The 16,942-nt window shown below is 40.4% G+C and overlaps 1 protein-coding gene across 1 annotated transcript; it reads left to right on the forward strand.

Moving 5' to 3' along the window:
• Window positions 1-10,348: 10,348 nt before the first annotated feature.
• SMIM34 (small integral membrane protein 34) lies at window positions 10,349-16,599 on the forward strand. Its single transcript, XM_061192690.1, has 3 exons — window positions 10,349-10,395; window positions 11,288-11,295; window positions 16,214-16,599. Exons 1-3 carry the CDS (start codon window positions 10,349-10,351, stop codon window positions 16,597-16,599), a joined length of 441 nt encoding a protein of 146 aa, XP_061048673.1.
• Window positions 16,600-16,942: the final 343 nt, after the last annotated feature.

The following is a 16,942-nucleotide window of genomic DNA, read 5'->3' on the forward strand; positions in this document are numbered from 1 at the left end:
GGTCATCTATATTTTCCTAGAAAATCATTAGTTTGGTCAAAGTGTTCAAATTTATTTGCACAGAATTGAGCAGATGAATTGAGGAATCATTTCTTTGATTTTCTCTATATCTATTGCTATTCCATTCACAATTCTTATTTTGTATATTTGTTCTTTGTCCTTTATTTCTTTATTAGGGTAGCTAATGGTTTATCCGTTTCCTTCCTCCCTTCCCTCCCTCCCTCTCTCTCTCTCTTTCTCCCCCGCTTCCTTCCTTCCTTCCTCTCTCCCTCCCTCTTTCCCTCTCTCTCTTTCTTTCTTTCTTCCTTCCTTCCTTCCTCCCTCCCTCCCTCCCTCTCTCCCTCTTTTTCTTTCTTCCTTTCTTTCTTCCTTCCTTTCTTCCTTTCTTTCTTTCTTTCTTTCTTTCTTTCTTTCTTTCTTTCTTTCTTTCTTTCTTTCTTCCTTCCTTCCTTCCTTCCTTCCTTCCTTCCTTCCTTCCTTCCTTCCTTCCTTCCTTTCTTTCTTTCTTTCTTTCTTTCTTTCTTTCTTTCTTTCTTTCTTTCTTTCTTTCTTTCTTTCTTTCTTTCTTCAAGGAAGCAGGTCTTAGATGTATTATTAGCATTATCGATTTTCTGGCTTCTAAATTCTGCTCTTATCCTTTTTAATAAACCACTCCCCACCCCCGCTTTCTTTAGGATTATTTTGTTTTCCTTTTTCTCACATCTGGAATTAGGTGTTTAATTTACAATTTTAAAGCAGCCTTATTGAGATATAATTTACATACCATAAAATCTACCCATTGTAAGGGTACAGTTTGATGATGTTTAGTAAATTTATACAATTGTGAACCATTACCACAATCCAGTTTCAGAACATTTCCATCAGCCTAAAAAGTTCCCTTGTTCCTGTTTGAATCAATTCCTATTCCCACCTCTGGCCCCAGGTAACCACTGATCTGCTTTCTGTCTCTGTAATTTTGCCTTTTCTAGAAATTTCATATAGATGGAACATTACAATGTGCGGTCCTGTGGGTCTTGTTTCTTTCACTCAGAATAATACTTTTGAGGTTCATGCATGTTTATTGATGAACAGTGTTCCTTCACAAGGATGTACCACATTTTGGTTTTCCATTCACCTGATGATGGACGTTTGGACTATTTCCAGTTTGGAACCATTATGAAAGGTACTCATATGAATATTTATGTATATTATGTTAATGTATAAATATTTATGAATATTTAGTCTTTGTGTGGACATATATTTTTGTTTGCCTTGTGTAGATACTTAGGAGTGAAACTGCAAAGTCATGTCGTAGGTATATATTTAGTTTTTTAAGAAATTGTCAAACAGTTTTCCAGAGTAGTTGTACCATTATCATTCTCACCAGCAATGTATGAGAGTTCCTGTTGCTCCACATCCTTGCCAACATTCAGTATGGTCCACTTTTTAAATTATAGCCATTTTAGTGGGTGTATAGTGATACATCATTGTGGTTTTGATTTTCATTTCCCTAACGACTAATGGCGTTGAGCATCTTTTCATGTGCTTATCATCCATTTGTGTACCTTCTTTGGTGAAATGTCTGTTCAAATCTCTTTCTGACTTTTTATTGAGTTGTTTGTCCTCTTATTATTAAATTGTAAGACTTTTTCATATATTCTGGATGCAAGTCCTTTATCAGACACTTGACTTGCAAATATCGCCTACCAGTCTGTTGTCTTTTCATTTTCTTAATAGTGTTTTTTGAAGATCAAAAGTTTTGCATTTTGATGAAGTCCATTTTATCAGTTTTTTTCTTTCATAAATAGTGCTTTTAAAGTTATATCTAAGAAATCTTTGCTTAATTCAACATCACAATGATTTTCTTCTATGTATTTGTCTAGAAGTTTTATAGTTTTAGCTCTTACATTAAGGTTAAGCTAAATGATCCATCCTGAGTTAATGTTTGTGTATAGTGTAAGGTAAGGGTCTTAGTTCACTTTTAAAATATGAATATCTGATAGTTCCACTGCCATTTGTTGAAAAGACTGGACTTTCCCCATTTTTTGGTAAATCTATTTTTATTTTTTCTCCTTTACTAATGTTAGCCATAGTGTATAGATTCAGATATGCACTGTTTTTAATTAATTTTCTAGATATCATTTTACTTTTAGTCTTGATTTTCATTTTAACTAAGAATTTCCTGAGCCTTAATTTCCAGTAGCAAGACATATTTTTCAATTTTTTAAATTAATTTCTGTTCTTAATAATTGTTAGTAGAGAATATTTCTACTTTAAAAAAATGTCCTTAAGTGTCCTTACAGCCAAATATATGATTTTTGTGTATGTGCAAATTTAATGGTTCTTGGAAAAAAACCTGTATTCTGTATTTTCAGGACATAGAGTTCAATATATATATATATATATCAAATTAGTTCTGCCTTATTAAATATATCAATTATGTATTTTGATTTCTATAACTTTACTTAAAATATCTTGTTTATTTTTTCTATTATGGACCAAGAGGTAAATTTAAATTGCCTGCTTCTATATTTTTTCTGTCATCTTTTATTTTCAGTAAGTTTTGCTTTATGAATTTTATGAATGCTGTATTATCTGGTGCATAGATACTCATGATGTTAGATGATCAGAGTAGATTATTAAGTGCCTCCTTTTACTTTATTTAATGCTTTATGTATTGAGTTCAATGTACATGATATTAACATGGATATTTCTGCTTTCTTTATGTTTGTATTTACTTTGTGTGTCTGTGCCCATTCTTTTTCTTTTGATATAATTAAGTGATTTAGATTAATTAATAATTGTAAGCTGACTTAGAACATGCCTGGCACATAGTAAGTGCTAATTAAGAGTTTGCTGAAAATAAAAACAAACAAAGCCCTTTTGCATTTCCTGAATGCAAAGTATAATTAGCTATTGTTTGTGTTGATTTTTTTTATCTGCAATATATAGATAGGACAAATTTATTTAGTCTTGGTTTATTATCTGGTTTTAGATCATGCTTTTTGTTTTTTCTTTTTTATAAATTTATTTAATTAATTAATTTATTTTTTGCTGCACTGGATCTTCATTGCTGCGTGTGGGCTTTCTCTAGTTGCAGCGAGCGGGGGCTACTCTTTGTTGTGTTGTGTGGGCTTCTCATCATGGTGGCTTCTCTTGTTGCAGAGCACGGGCTCTAGGCGCACGGGCTTCAGTAGTTGTAGCACGTGGGCTCAGTAGTTCTGGCTCGCAGGCTCTAGAGCATAGCCTCAGTAGCTGTGGCACATGGGCTTAGTTGCTCCATGGCATGCAGGATCTTCCCGGACCAGGGCTTGAACCCATGTCCCCTGCATTGGCAGGCAGATTCTTAACCACTGTGCCACCAGGGAAGCCCACTTTTTGTTTTCAATGCTTTTTTATTTTTCATTTTTCTTATTGTTGTATTTTCTTTGCTTTGCATGTGTGCACCTTCTGACAAGTTGAAATCTTTATAATCTGCTTCTTCCAGTAGGCTTTTTTTTATTAATGTGAAATTCACAAAACAAAATTAACCTTTTAAAGTGTACAATTCAGTGGCATCTAGTACATTCACAATATTGTGCAACCATCACCTCTATCTAGTTTCAAGGCATTTTTATCATCCCAAAGAAAATTTCATACCCATTAAACATTATTCCCCATTCCTCCTTCTCCTAGCCCCTGGCAACCACTAATCTGCTTTCTATCTTTATGAATTTACCTTTTCTCGACATGGAATCATACAATATGTGACCTTTTATATGTCTGACTTATTTCCCTTAGCATAATGTTTCCGAGATTTTTTCATGTTCTAGCATGTACCAGTACTTTATTTTTTTTTAACATCTTTATTGGAGTATAATTGCTTTACAATGTTGTGTTAGTTTTTGCTGTATAACAAAGTGAATCAGCTACATGCATACGTATATCCCCATATCTCCTCCCTCTTGCGTCTCCCTCCCACCGTCCCTATCCCACCCCTCTAGGTGGTTGCAAAGCACCCAGGTGATCTCCCTGTGCTAAGCGGCTGCTTCCCACTAGCTAGCTATTTTACATTTGGTAGTGTATGTATGTCAGTGTTACTCTCTCACTTCATCCCAGCTTACCCTTCCCCGTCCCCGTGTCCTCAAGTCCATTCTCTACATCTGTGTCTTTATTCCTGTCCTGCCCCTATGTTCATCAGAACCATTTTTTTTTAGATTCCATATATATGTGTTAGCATACAGTATTTGTCTTTCTCTTTCTGACTTACTTCACTCTGTATGACAGACTCTAGGTCCACCCACCTCACTACAAATAACTGAGCTTCATTTCTTTCTATGACTGAGTAATATTCCATTGTATATATGTGCCACACCTTCTTTATCCATTCATCTGTCGACGGACACTTGGGTTGCTTCCATGTCCTGGCTATTGTAAATAGTGCTGCAATGAACATTGTGGTACATGACTCTTTTCGAATTATGGTTTTCTCAGGATATATGCCCAGTAGTGGGATTGCTGGGTCGTATGGTAGTTCTATTTTTAGTTTTTTAAGGAACCTCCATACTGTTCTCCATAGTGGCTGTATCAATTTACATTCCCACAAACAGTGCAAGTGGGTTCCTTTTTCTCCACACCCTCTCCAGCATTTCTTGTTTGTAGATTTTTTGATGATGGCCATTCTGACGGGTGTGAGGTGATACCTCATTGTAGTTTTGATTTGCATTTCTCTAATGATTAGTGATGCTGAGCATCTTTTCATGTGTTTGTTGGCCATCTGTATATCTTCTTTGGAGAAATGTCTTTTTAGTTCGGATTGTTTTTTTTTTTCCAATATCTTTATTGGAGTATAATTGCTTTACAATGGTGTGTTAGTTTCTGCTTTATAACAAAGTGAATCACTATACATATACATATATCCCCATATCTCCTCCCTCTTGCATCTCCCTCCCACCCTCCCTATCCCACCCCTCTTTGTTTGTTTTTTTGATATTGAGCTGCATGAGCTGTTTGTATACTTTGGAGATTAATCCTTTGTCAGTTGCTTCGCTTGCAAATATTTTCTCCCATTCTGAGGGTTGTCTTTTTGTCTTCTTTATGGTTTCCTTTGCTGTGCAAAAGCTTTTAAGTTTCATTAGGTCCCATTTGTTTATTTTTGTTTTTATTTCCTTTTCTCTAGGAGGTGGGTCAAAAAGGATCTTGCTGTGATTTATGTCATAGGGTGTTCTGCTTATGTTTTCCTCTTAGAGTTTTATAGTGTCTGGCCTTACATTTAGGTCTTTAATCCATTTTGAGTTTATTTTTGTGTATGGTGTTAGGAAGTGTTCTAATTTCATTCTTTTACATGTAGCTGTCCAGTTTTCCCAGCACCACTTATTGAAGAGGCTGTCTTTTCTCCATTGTATACTCTTGCCTCCTTTATCAAAGATAAGGTGACCATATGTGTGTGGGTTTATCTCTGGGCTTTCTATCCTGTCCCATTGATCCATATTTCTGTTTTTGTGCCAGTACCATACTGTCTTGATTACTGTAGCTTTGTAGTATAGTCTACCAGTGCTTTATTCCTCTTTAAGGCTAAATAATATTACATTGTATATAGAGACCACATTTTGTTTATCCATTCATCCATTGGTGGACATATGGGTTGTTTCCACCTTTTGGCTATTTGAGTAGTGCTGCTGTACACATTCATGTATGAGTGTTTGTTATATACATAGGAGTGGAGTTGGTGGATAGCATGGTAATTTTATGATTAACTTTTTGAGGAACCAACACGCTCTTTTCTACAGTGGATGTGGATGCAGCATTTTACATTCTTACTAGCAGTGTTTAAGGGTTCCAATTTCTCCATATTCTCACCAACACATGATCATTTCCTTTTTTTTTTTTTCTTGTGAAGTTATATCTCATTGTGGCTTCGATTTGCATTTCTTTCATTACTAATGCTGTTGAGCATCTTTTCATGTGCCTGTTGGCCATTTGTTCCACTTGTTATTTTTAAACATACTTTTTTTTTTTTTTAATACTGCAGGTTCTTATTAGTCATCAATTTTATACACATCAGTGTATACATGTCAATCCCAATCGCCCAATTCAACACACCACCATCCCCACCCCACCGCAGTTTTCCCCTCTTGGTGTCCATATGTCTGTTCTCTACATCTGTGTCTCAACTTCTGCCCTGCAAACCGGCTCATCTGTACCATTTTTCTAGGTTCCACATACATGCGTTAATATACGATATTTGTTTTTCTCTTTCTGACTTACTTCACTCTGTATGACAGTCTCTAGATCCATCCACGTCTCAACAAATGACTCAATTTCTAAACATACTTTTTATAATGTGGTTAATCCTGTTTCTTGAACAATATCCATTAATTATCTAATATGGATGAAAATAAAATTGTCCTGCCTATCCTGACCACCTTTTCTGATGATTTTTTCTAAAGAAGTTTCTCCTCCTCTACCTCTTTGTTCCCTATTTCAGCATCTTATTTCTTTCCTTTATGGCTTGAAGTCCAGTTTTTATTAGTTTATTGTTTGCTTATTTGTTTTTTTCTCTCTTCCCACTAGATATAAGCTCCTTGAGGGCCGGGAATCTGTCTTGTCATCATTGTACCTCCAGCATTTACCTAGTACAGTGTCTGACTGGCATATAGTAGGTCCTTAATAAATATTTTTTGAATGTATGTTTGAATGAATGGAACAAAACTAGTCCAATTTTATAAACAATGATTCCCTATATGATAATCATGATAATGATAGATACAAGTACTTATATTTATATCCAATTATATTAGTGTCCAAGCACCATGTCAATAAATTGCCACTGACTTTGTGGCAGAAATTAATCTCTCACAATTCTGGGGGCGAGAAATCCAAAATCAAGGTATCACCAGGGCCACACATGCTTTGGAGGCTCAAGAGAGGAATTCTTTCTCCTTACTTCCAGCTTCTAGTGGCTACAAGCATTCCTTGGCTTGTGGCAGCATCACTCCAATCTCTGCTCTGCCCTCACGCAGCCTTCTTCCCTGTGTCTTTGTGTGTCTTCTCCTTTCCTGTCTCTTATCAGGATGCTCACCATTGGATTTGCAATCTACTTTAATCCAGGATGATTGAGATCCTTACCTAAATTTCATCCACAAAGGCCATTATTCCAAATAAGGTCACATTCTGAAATTCCAGGTGAACCTATCTTTTGAGGGAAGACTGTCTTAGTCTGTTTGGGCTGCCATAAAAAAATACCATAGTCTGGGTGGTTTAAACAACAGAAACATATTTGTCAAAGTTGGGGGCTGGTAAGTCTAAGATCAAGGTGCCAGCAGATTCAGTGTCTGGTAAGAGCTCTCTTCCTGGCTTGCAGGTGTCTGCCTTCCTGATGTGTCCTCACATGGTGGAGAGAAAAGGAGGAAGCAAGCTCTCTGGTGTCTTTTCTTATAAGGGCACTCATCCCATCATGAGGGCCCCACCCTCATGACCTCATCTAGACCAAATTACCTCCCAAAGCCCCACCTCCAAAAACTATCACACTGGGGGCTAAGGGCTTCAACAAATGAATTTTGAACAGACACAATTCAGTTCATAGCAGACATCATTCAACCTACTGCATGAGCTAATCAAGCTCTGTTCTTTCTGAATGTCTCTTGAATCCATGACTTCTCTCCAGCATTACTCCCACTACCCTCTTGCCTGGATTAAGCCCACAGCTGCCTGACTGGTTTCTCTGCCTCCAGTCCTGTCCCTCTTCAACCCATGCTCCACAATGCAGTCTGTGTGATCTAGGACAGGTGACTTTTGTCTTTTCCTGAGCATGTGCTATAGACTGGTTTAATTACTGGACCCCATCCCAATGCTGACTGCCCACAGTAGATGCCTGACTCAGTCTGGCCAATCAGAGCCATTCCCTGGGATATCCCTGGCTAAGCAGGGAGAAAAGTACCCCCTTTCCCATCTGGTGGTGAAACAATGTGGGTGTACGTCTGAGCACCACATGCCACAATACGTGGAGAGAGGCTGAGAAGGAAGACAGAAATGGACCTTCCTCCCTGCATCAGCCCTGTAAGCCAGCTCTATCCTGCCCTCTCTCTTGCTTGCTTGAACCCATAAAATCTCCCTTTCTTCTAACTCTTGTTTAAATTTGGCTCTGCATCCCAGAGCATGGGATCCATCATTACAGACAAGACTCGTGGGACATAATAGTAACACACTTCTGTGCTCCCACTTCTTTAATTCTGCTCTGTGGGCTCTACAAAGTGTGGGGTTTGACCTCCCCTGCCCTATAGTCAGGTTGGGGAACCTTAATTCGGTAATTAAGATCATGCAGTCTCATGTCATAATCAAAATTCTGAGCTCGATCTCGGGTTGAAGCTCCCCCGTCTCCAGCTCAGGCTGCAGGGGCAGGAGAACTGCAGGGGGACAGTGGGGGCAGCCTTCTTCCTTCCATCACTGCTCTTCTGTTTCTGCTCCCGCCTTGTTACTGTGGTGTCTGACCTCCCCAGGGCTGAAGCAAGGGAACCAGAGAGGGAGCAGAACAGTCTTATGTGTCAGTTCTGTGGTGTGAACTAGCAACAGGCAGGTGTTTAGAGCTAATGCCTTCTCTTGTGGGTTCATTTATTCAATCTTTGAAGACTTGCTCATCCTCATCTGACAGACTGTGCAAGGTCAGTGTTCAACAGCGGCCCCATGTGGCAGCTGGAGGCAACAGCGGCAGAGGATTATTCAGACTCTAGTCCTCTGGGCTTGGCTGAGGAAGCCAGGCTGCCCTCCTTCCCTACTCTGGACAAAGTTCCTGGGAGTCCTGGTCAACCTGGGAGGCCTTAAGAGGGAAATAAATATAAGATTTCCTATGAATCAGACAACCAAGGGCTCAAGTAATTAATTGGGAGAAGAAATGAGGTGTGACTGTATTTGCCCCTTGGAGTCCTTCATGTCATCACAATTTATTATCCTTTGTTTACAGCAGAAGTTCAGGTCAGGGAAGTGACTTGACCACAGTCCCTCAATTAATAAGTGAGAAAGCCCCAACTAGAACTTGGGTCCTCCAATTCCAAAGGCTCTGAGCTTTCCTCTGTAACTCCCTGGAGACAGCAGAGAAGAGTAATGTCCCTAAGTGCTAGAAGACGACAATGAAGGTGAAAGGAAGGGCAGGAGTGACATATAAGTTAGAGACTTTTTAAAATATGCAAAACATCTTTTAAAAGTCCTCTGGGAGGTTGTACCCCCTGCAAAGGCAGAAACACCTGGAATCTGTGTTCTTGGCCGTACGACTCCTGGAATCTGTGTTCTTGGCCGTACGACTCCTGGACATCAGCTTTAATGTCCTTTCACAGTGCAGGGTGTCAGACTTGGTTGGTGGGGTTTTCCTCCCACACCCAGAAAATACTTCTTAGAAAGAAGGTCAAGTGTGGATATAGGCATTTATTTATTGACATTTTACAAATACCATTCCTGGCCCCATGAAATGCAAAAGCACTAGTTTCTTTTCTTTTTTTCTCTGTTTTGGAATGTCAAATCCATATCACTGCCACCTTGGTTCCCAATTTAGCCATTCTCTAAGCTGACTGGCTCTTCAGTAACAAAAAAAGCCATGGCCCCCTGGGAGAGTTCAGGTTCGAACGTCAAAGGCGCCAGAGGGTATTGGGGTCCTTCCTCCCAGAGGAAGGAGGATATTTGTCCCAGCTCAGTCAAATATTTACTGGGTGAGTGGCTTTCCTTGACTGCCTTGAGGTTGGTATTTGTCTAGACTGAACCAGAAGGCCAGAGGAGACATACATAAGTGGGAAGGAAATTCTTGGCCCACGTGGTGGTACATTTCACTGTTATGTAAGCATTCGGGAATGACAAATAGTTGGCATCACCCACACTGCATAAGAAGGCAGGCAGCTGCCCAGCCCCTGTGACCATGATCTTGACCATCCCCACCCCAGGCACAGGGCACTTTTCCTTAGATGGTATCATGTGGCCACAGCCATGACAGAATATAGAAACCTTTTTAAAAACAGCATTTGTATTTTTCTAGATAAGCCTTCAACTTTATTTTCCCGTTGCCTATCAGGGCTTTCCATGTTAAACAGCAAGGTGAGGTTTGCAATGAAGTAGAACATACATGCAGAAAAGTGAACACAATGCTAGGACGTGCCCCAAGTTGAACAAACCCCTGAAACAGGACATGACCAGCACCCTAGAGCCCCCCTCCTGCCCCCTCTAGTCACCCTCAACTGTAAGGTACCTATTACCTTGACTTTTAACATAACAGTTTAATTTCAGCCAACAGGGAGGGTTTCAAGGTCATGGATATGTCTCAGCAATGACAGTCTACAAGTCAACCTGTAGGACAAGCAGTCCGGAGAATTCATGGGACTCTGGGTCCAGCTTGAAGGTGACATTCGCGATGTGGAAGGAGAAGGCCTTTGGCACCTACAAGCTGTATGACATTGGGTAAGTCTCTTCTCTGAGCCTGAAAGAGCGTTCCCCTCTTTAACTGGGAATGATACTCCCGCCTTGCAGGAATTCTCAGAGGTGGAATCCAGGAGGAAAACGCCTGGCACAGAGCTATTTCCTAATGTCAGTGCTCCCTTGGTGGTATGGATGAGACCAAAGGCCACCTTTCCTTACATCTCCCCTATTTTTCTGGAGCTTACCCCTCCCAGCGTCCCACACTGACATCCTGTGGAACTGAATGCCGAAACCTTCTGACTTCACAGATGACATACGCTCCAAAGCCTGCACCTCTTGGGCGCCAGCTGCCCAGGCGTGTTCTCCCTCTCCCGAGGCGGCCAGTGCTGGCAGCCTTCCTGTTCAGACACCCTCACAAGGAGCAGCTCTTCCCTACACCCCAGGCTTCCTCCCTGTCTCCCTGGGACCCGAGGATATTGACCCTGCTGCTCCTCCACCTTGCAGGGGAGGAAACTGCAGGAGGGGTGGGGACTTGCCCAGGGTTACACAACAAGGACAAATTGGGAACTAGAGCCCTGACTCCCAGCCCTCCTCACTGCCATTTGCCCCCCTTTTAAAAATTTTTTTAATTTATTGGCTTCGTTGGGTCTTCGTTGCAGTGCGCGGGCTTCTCATTGCGGTGGCCTCTCCTAGTTGCAGAGCACGGGCTCTAGGTGCACAGGCTCAGTAGTTGTGGTGCACGAGCTTAGTTGCTCCGCGGCATGTGGGCTCTTCCCGGACCAGGGCTCGAACCCGTGTTCCCTGCATTGGCAGGTGGATTCTTAACCACTGCGCCACCAGGGAAGTTCCCATTTGCCCTTTATCATGAAGGATCTCCAATCTGCCCCTTCTCTCCTCTCACGGTGGGTGCTGGGAATCCCTGTCTCTGTGGCAGAGCCAGAGGTACCAGGGTCCAGCTATCCCACAGCAAGAGACAGCAAGAGCCTAGATAGAGCTTTGACAAAGATTTACATTTAATGAATGGGTGTGTTTAACACTGTTAAACTTCTTTATATTCATAAAGAATATACAGTGAGCATTCTCCCTCCCACACCTGCCTTCCATCTACCCAGTTCTCGCCTCCCCAGTTTCCTCTTGCTCTTACTTTCTCGGGCATCCTTTAAGGGGTTCTTCAATGCCTATACGAGCAAAATCAGATCTGGATGATTTTTCCCCCTACTTTCTTACATAGATGGTAACATACTCTCTTCTTTGCTGTTTCCATTTAACAAAACATCTTGGAGATCTTTACACGTCAGTACACAAATAGCTTCCTCATTGTTTCATAGCCGGGTAGTATTCCATTGTGTACCTATATTATATTATTGAAATACAATCCACATCCTATGACTGAGACATTCATTGTTACCTCGTGGATGCTAGTGCTATAGAGTTCACTGTTGTACACAGTCTGTTTTCTATTTGTTAAGAAAACTACAGCATCATTGCATAATTCTTGACGGTAATAAATTTGAATAATCAGATTTCTTACAAAAAAATTCACCCACTAAAAGTCTATGATTCAATGGATTTTAGTATGTTCACAAATATCACCAAATCAATTGCAGAACACTTTAATCATTCCCCAAATAAGCCCTGTATACCTTAGTTATCACCCCTTAGTCCCCCACCCCAACCTTAGGCAACCACTAATCTACTTTCTGCCTTTATAGACTTGTCTATTCTTGACCTTTCATATAAATGGAATCATACAACATGTTGTCCTTTGTAACTGGCTTCTTTCACTTAGCATAATGCTTCCAAGGTTCATCTATGTTGTAGCATGTATCAGTACTTTATTCCTTTTTATTCCCAAATAATATTCCATTATATGGATAGACCACATTTTACTTATCTGTTCATCAGTTGATGGACATTTGGACAGTTTCCACTTTTTTGCTATTATGAATCATGTTGCTATGAACATTCATACACAAGTCTTTGTCTAGATATTTGATTGCATTTCTCCTGGGTATATACCTAGGAGTGGAATTCCTGAATCATATGGCCTATTTTAAAATTTACTTATCTATTCCCTCATTGATGGAAATTTGATCAAATTACATCTTAAAAGCCAGCGAGCCTCATGAGTTAGGCAGGTCAGGGCCACATTAGTGAGGATTCAGAGAACAATGGCTGCATCACAGACCCGGCCCAAGTCTTCCGACCTTTTCTCCCGGACTCTTCTTCTCACCCGTTCTAGTTAAATCTGCTTTGATTACAATGTGGCTTGTGATTCAGGGGTGCGGGAAAGAGAAGCCCCGTTCCTCACAGCCTGACCCATGAGCCCATCACCCACCTATCCCTGAGGGGGACCCAACTCCCTCAGCTGTGTCCTCCTGCACAGGCTCGTTCCTGTCTGGATTTCCTCATCCGGGACAGTCCTAGAGGAAGCTGGTGACCCTTGACCATGGAGTTTCCTGGCCCTATGACAACGGGTCTCTGCCACACCTGACAATCAGCCACACCTGCAACAGGTGCAGAACAGGGAATTTCAGGAATCCTCCAGGCTGTAAGCCAGCCTCGGAGAGCTTCCTGCCACCGCTGTCCTGGATGGGACCTGCAAGAGCTGGCGGCTCCTTGGTACCAGCATGTTTTTAAACAACTCTTGTGCTTTGGATCTTCTCAGCAAGCCAAAGCCAGGAAGTGCTTTCTATTCTGAGCCAACAGATGACAGATCGACTTCGATCCTCTGATTAATTGAAGGAGAGAAAATGAGTCCAATTTCTCTCTGCTAAGTTTCTATTTGGTGCTGCCCTAAGATTCTTTGGGCGTCTCGTTGCTATCTTCTCTTGAACCTCAGTGCAGCCTGACTTCAGTAGGAATGTGATCATTTGCAAAAAGAAGTTATTCTCTTTCAATGGCAGCTGCTTATACTTGCCTCCTTAAGAGTCAAGGAAAAGACCACCTCATGGAACGTGAGTATTCTGCTCTGACGCAAGGATGAGCAGAATTTCTTATATATGTCACATTATTAATTTATAAGTGCAAAACAGCACAGATGAAAAGCTTTGTCTCTTCTATAGGATATAGAAGATACCATCTAACTTATACTTTTAAAAAGAAAGGTAAAGAACAATGTACTGCAATAATTAAAATACTGAGTTTCTTTCATGTGGAAAATGGACTGGCTTTCAAATAATTTAATGTTCTGTAGTTCTTAGTTGGGTATATTTTATATGTATTTGAACATATTACATCATTCTATAACAAGCCACAGAAAGGTCTATAAGTTTATACATGCGTTCCAGGTTTAAACAAGTTCTCTTGCCCTAATTAAAGTTTGTGATGTTCTTGTTGGGTTGATTTGTTTTTCAATAATTATGGGAACATTTTCCCTTTCCTTATTTAAGTTCTCAAACAGTTCTATCAACAGCGGTAAAAAATTCCTTATCACTGTACTGTTTCTTATGAGTGACAGATTTTATATAATGAAATCTGTTAATTTGGACTGTGTCACATGTGGTTTGTGCAGTTATTTTTAAATGGTTTCTCCCTTAATCTCAAAGTAATAGATTATTCATTCATTCAACAATTAACTATAATAAAACTACTGGTCTCTCTTAGCCTTGCATTAGCAAAATGAATTAACAAGTGAATATCAAATAGAAAGCACTTATGGAGCACCTTTGGTCTACCCAGCAGGTGATGGGATTTATCCTATGACATGTCTGGATACATCTGTGTTTACATAGAGCAAGAAATGAGAATTTGAACCTATAAAACAGCTGGAAAATGTCTCACAGTACTACTTCTCTGATGTTTATCATTTCATTTTCACTGGCTCTCCTAGCAGACAAAACAGTTTTGAGTTAAACAGCAATTAAGATCTTAATCTTCTGGTCTTGGAAGGGCACACAGTGTCTTTACCCAGGAGCACTTCACCAAGGAGACCAGGAAAGTGCCCACTTGTACTCTTCCATTTTTAAATTAATTTCTTTTTGAAAATAAATACACATGGTACAAAATGTACAAAAGGGCATCTGTGAAAAGTTCGTCCCCTGTTCCCAGTTCTCTTCCCCATGGGCAACCTCAGGTACCAATTTCTGTATATTCTCTCAGAGATATTTTACACGTATATAAGCTTCAAGCAAATAACATACCCTCCTTTATGCATAGGATCATATCAGCTGTATCACTATACACTTTTTTATTTGTTAAGATTTAGTACCAAGAAAATTCTTTGTTACTTTTTATGGCTGCATAGTATTCCACTGCATGGATGTTCCAAAATGGATTAAACCATCTCCCAATTGATGCTATTCAGGCTGTTCTTAAGCATTAGTCATCACAAGCAATGCTGCAATGACTAACCTTAAACATGCATTGTTTTGGACATGTTCCAGCATATTTTTAGGATAAATTCCTACAGGTAGAATCGCTATGTCAAAGGTAAATACATTTGTAATGTCAATAGACCTTGTCAATCTGCCTTCCATATTGGTTGTATAAATTTACACTCTCAGCAGCAATTAAGCAAGGGCCTGACAACCCTGCAGACATATCCAGTGTATTCTGAGACATCATGAGTTTGCAAACCTGATAGATAACAAAATGTCATCTTGTTGCAGTTTTAATTTGCATTTCTCCTATTATGAGTGATACTGAGAAGCTTTTCTTATGTTCAAGGTCCATTTCTTTTTCTGACCTAATTGCCCATATCCTTTGCATATTTTCTACTGGGGTTTGGACTTTTTCTTATAGAACTGAAGCTTATTAAGAAGTTTAGTGGCATAAATTGCCATTTTCCTCTGGTTTGTCATTTGTCTTCTGGTTTTATAGTAGGCAATCACTTTAAAATTTTCTATGTAGTTGAATTTAACATTTTCTTTCTTTCTTCTTTTTTTTGCACCTCTGAATTTTTGTGTTATGCTTAGAAAGGGATATCCCACTCTGAGATGATAAGGGGGAAAAAATCTACCATGCTATTTTCTAGTACTTTAAATTGTTTCTTTTTTTAATGTTAAAATCTTTGATTTATCTGGACTGTTTTGGGGCATGAGGTGAGAGACGTGAACTCACTGCTATCTTGTTTTAATGCTCCTTATTGAATAATCCATCTTTTCCTTCCTGATTACAAATACCCCTTTATTATCTACCAAATTCCAATTCCAACTCTACTGATGTTGTTACTCTGTTCCATTGGTCTTCCTGTCTCTGTATTATGTCACACTGTTTTAGCTATTGTAGTTTTATAGGGAGACTTTTTAGGGAAAGCTGTACTTGGTTCTGAACAGCCCCTTATGCCCTTTGCAAAGCCCAGTAAGCCCCAGCTGGGCTGTGGGCAAATAAAGCACTCATTCATTCAAAAAATAGTAAACATTTTTCTGGCTGGCTAGGTTTAAATTTCTGGCTAAACTAATTTCCACTCGTCACTCTTTCAGAGTTTTCCTAATTAGGAGAACTTTTTCAGCATGCAGAGTTTGTCTATTTCACAAAGAAATCCTACTGATCTTTTAATTGCAATTATGTTAGTTTTACAGTTGATCTTAGGGACAATTGACATCTTTATGATGCTGCATTTCCTATTCAAGAATTTGGTGTTTTGAACTCTCTTGATTGTTAAAAATATATTGACATGGGAGTTATTCAGTTTTCCTGGGTCTCCCCCATGTATACATGTAATTAAACTTTTGTGTGATTTTCTCCTGTCTAAAAAGAATATATTGACACGTATGTTGTTAGGCTTCTGCCCATTGAACAGAGAAAGCCTCTTTCAGCAGTCTCATTTTCCCACTGATGTGAAGACACTGCTATTGTCTTGGCCAGGCAAACTTCAGCCCAAAATGCTGGGTCTCATCTGGACCTCTCTGTTTCTCAGGGGATCAGGGAGCCCCCAACCAGACTCAGGCCAGCCCTGTCCTGGGGCACCTGCTGAGGGACCACTTGGAGGGAAGGAACAGCACCAACTCCACCAGGGCCCTGAAGCTTCCAGATGGGACCAGTGCCGCCTGGTATATCCTCACCATCATTGGCATCTACGGAGTGATTTTTCTCTTCCGACTGGCCAGCAACGTCCTCAGAAAGAACGATAAATCCTTGGAAGATATTTATTACTCAAATTTGACCTCTGACCTTAAGAAGAAAGGGCTCCAGAGCAGGGCAGCCAAATGCTCTTCACTGCCCGTTACCAACAGAGCTGTCCTGCAGCCCAACCAGGCCAGCCTGAAACAGCAGCCCCACACCGAAATCCAAGGAATCCCTTGAAAGTCGAGGCAGGCCTCTGTAGAAGAGGCCCAAACTTCTTGCTTTGGGGAGCAGCTTTGGGTTTAACTGGAACCTTGAGAGAGGAGTCGAGCCCTTTAGTGGGGCTGGAAGAGCATCACTGAGCCACTGGTGGATGGGGGTGTGACCAGAAGCCAGCATCCTGTTTCCTTCTCAGGCTTTCTGGTGCTTTGAGATAAGCAGGGGTAGTGGCTTCCAGCCCAACTCAACCTTCACTGGAAAAGCTTGTGCTCCAGGAAAGGGCATGGGACATCCAGTGTTCTTAGAGTAATCTGGGAAACTCTTGGTATATATGTGAAGGTGGCCTCTTGTCATGGAAAGAAGG

This window comes from Eubalaena glacialis, chromosome 6, assembly GCF_028564815.1.
Source record: "Eubalaena glacialis isolate mEubGla1 chromosome 6, mEubGla1.1.hap2.+ XY, whole genome shotgun sequence".
NCBI classification, from domain to species: Eukaryota; Metazoa; Chordata; class Mammalia; order Artiodactyla; family Balaenidae; genus Eubalaena; species Eubalaena glacialis.

What these genes read in the sequence shown, in the direction of transcription:
- SMIM34 (XM_061192690.1), top strand. Translation starts at nt 10,349, where the DNA reads ATGTGGAAGGAGAAGGCCTTTGGCACCTACAAGCTGTATGACATTGG.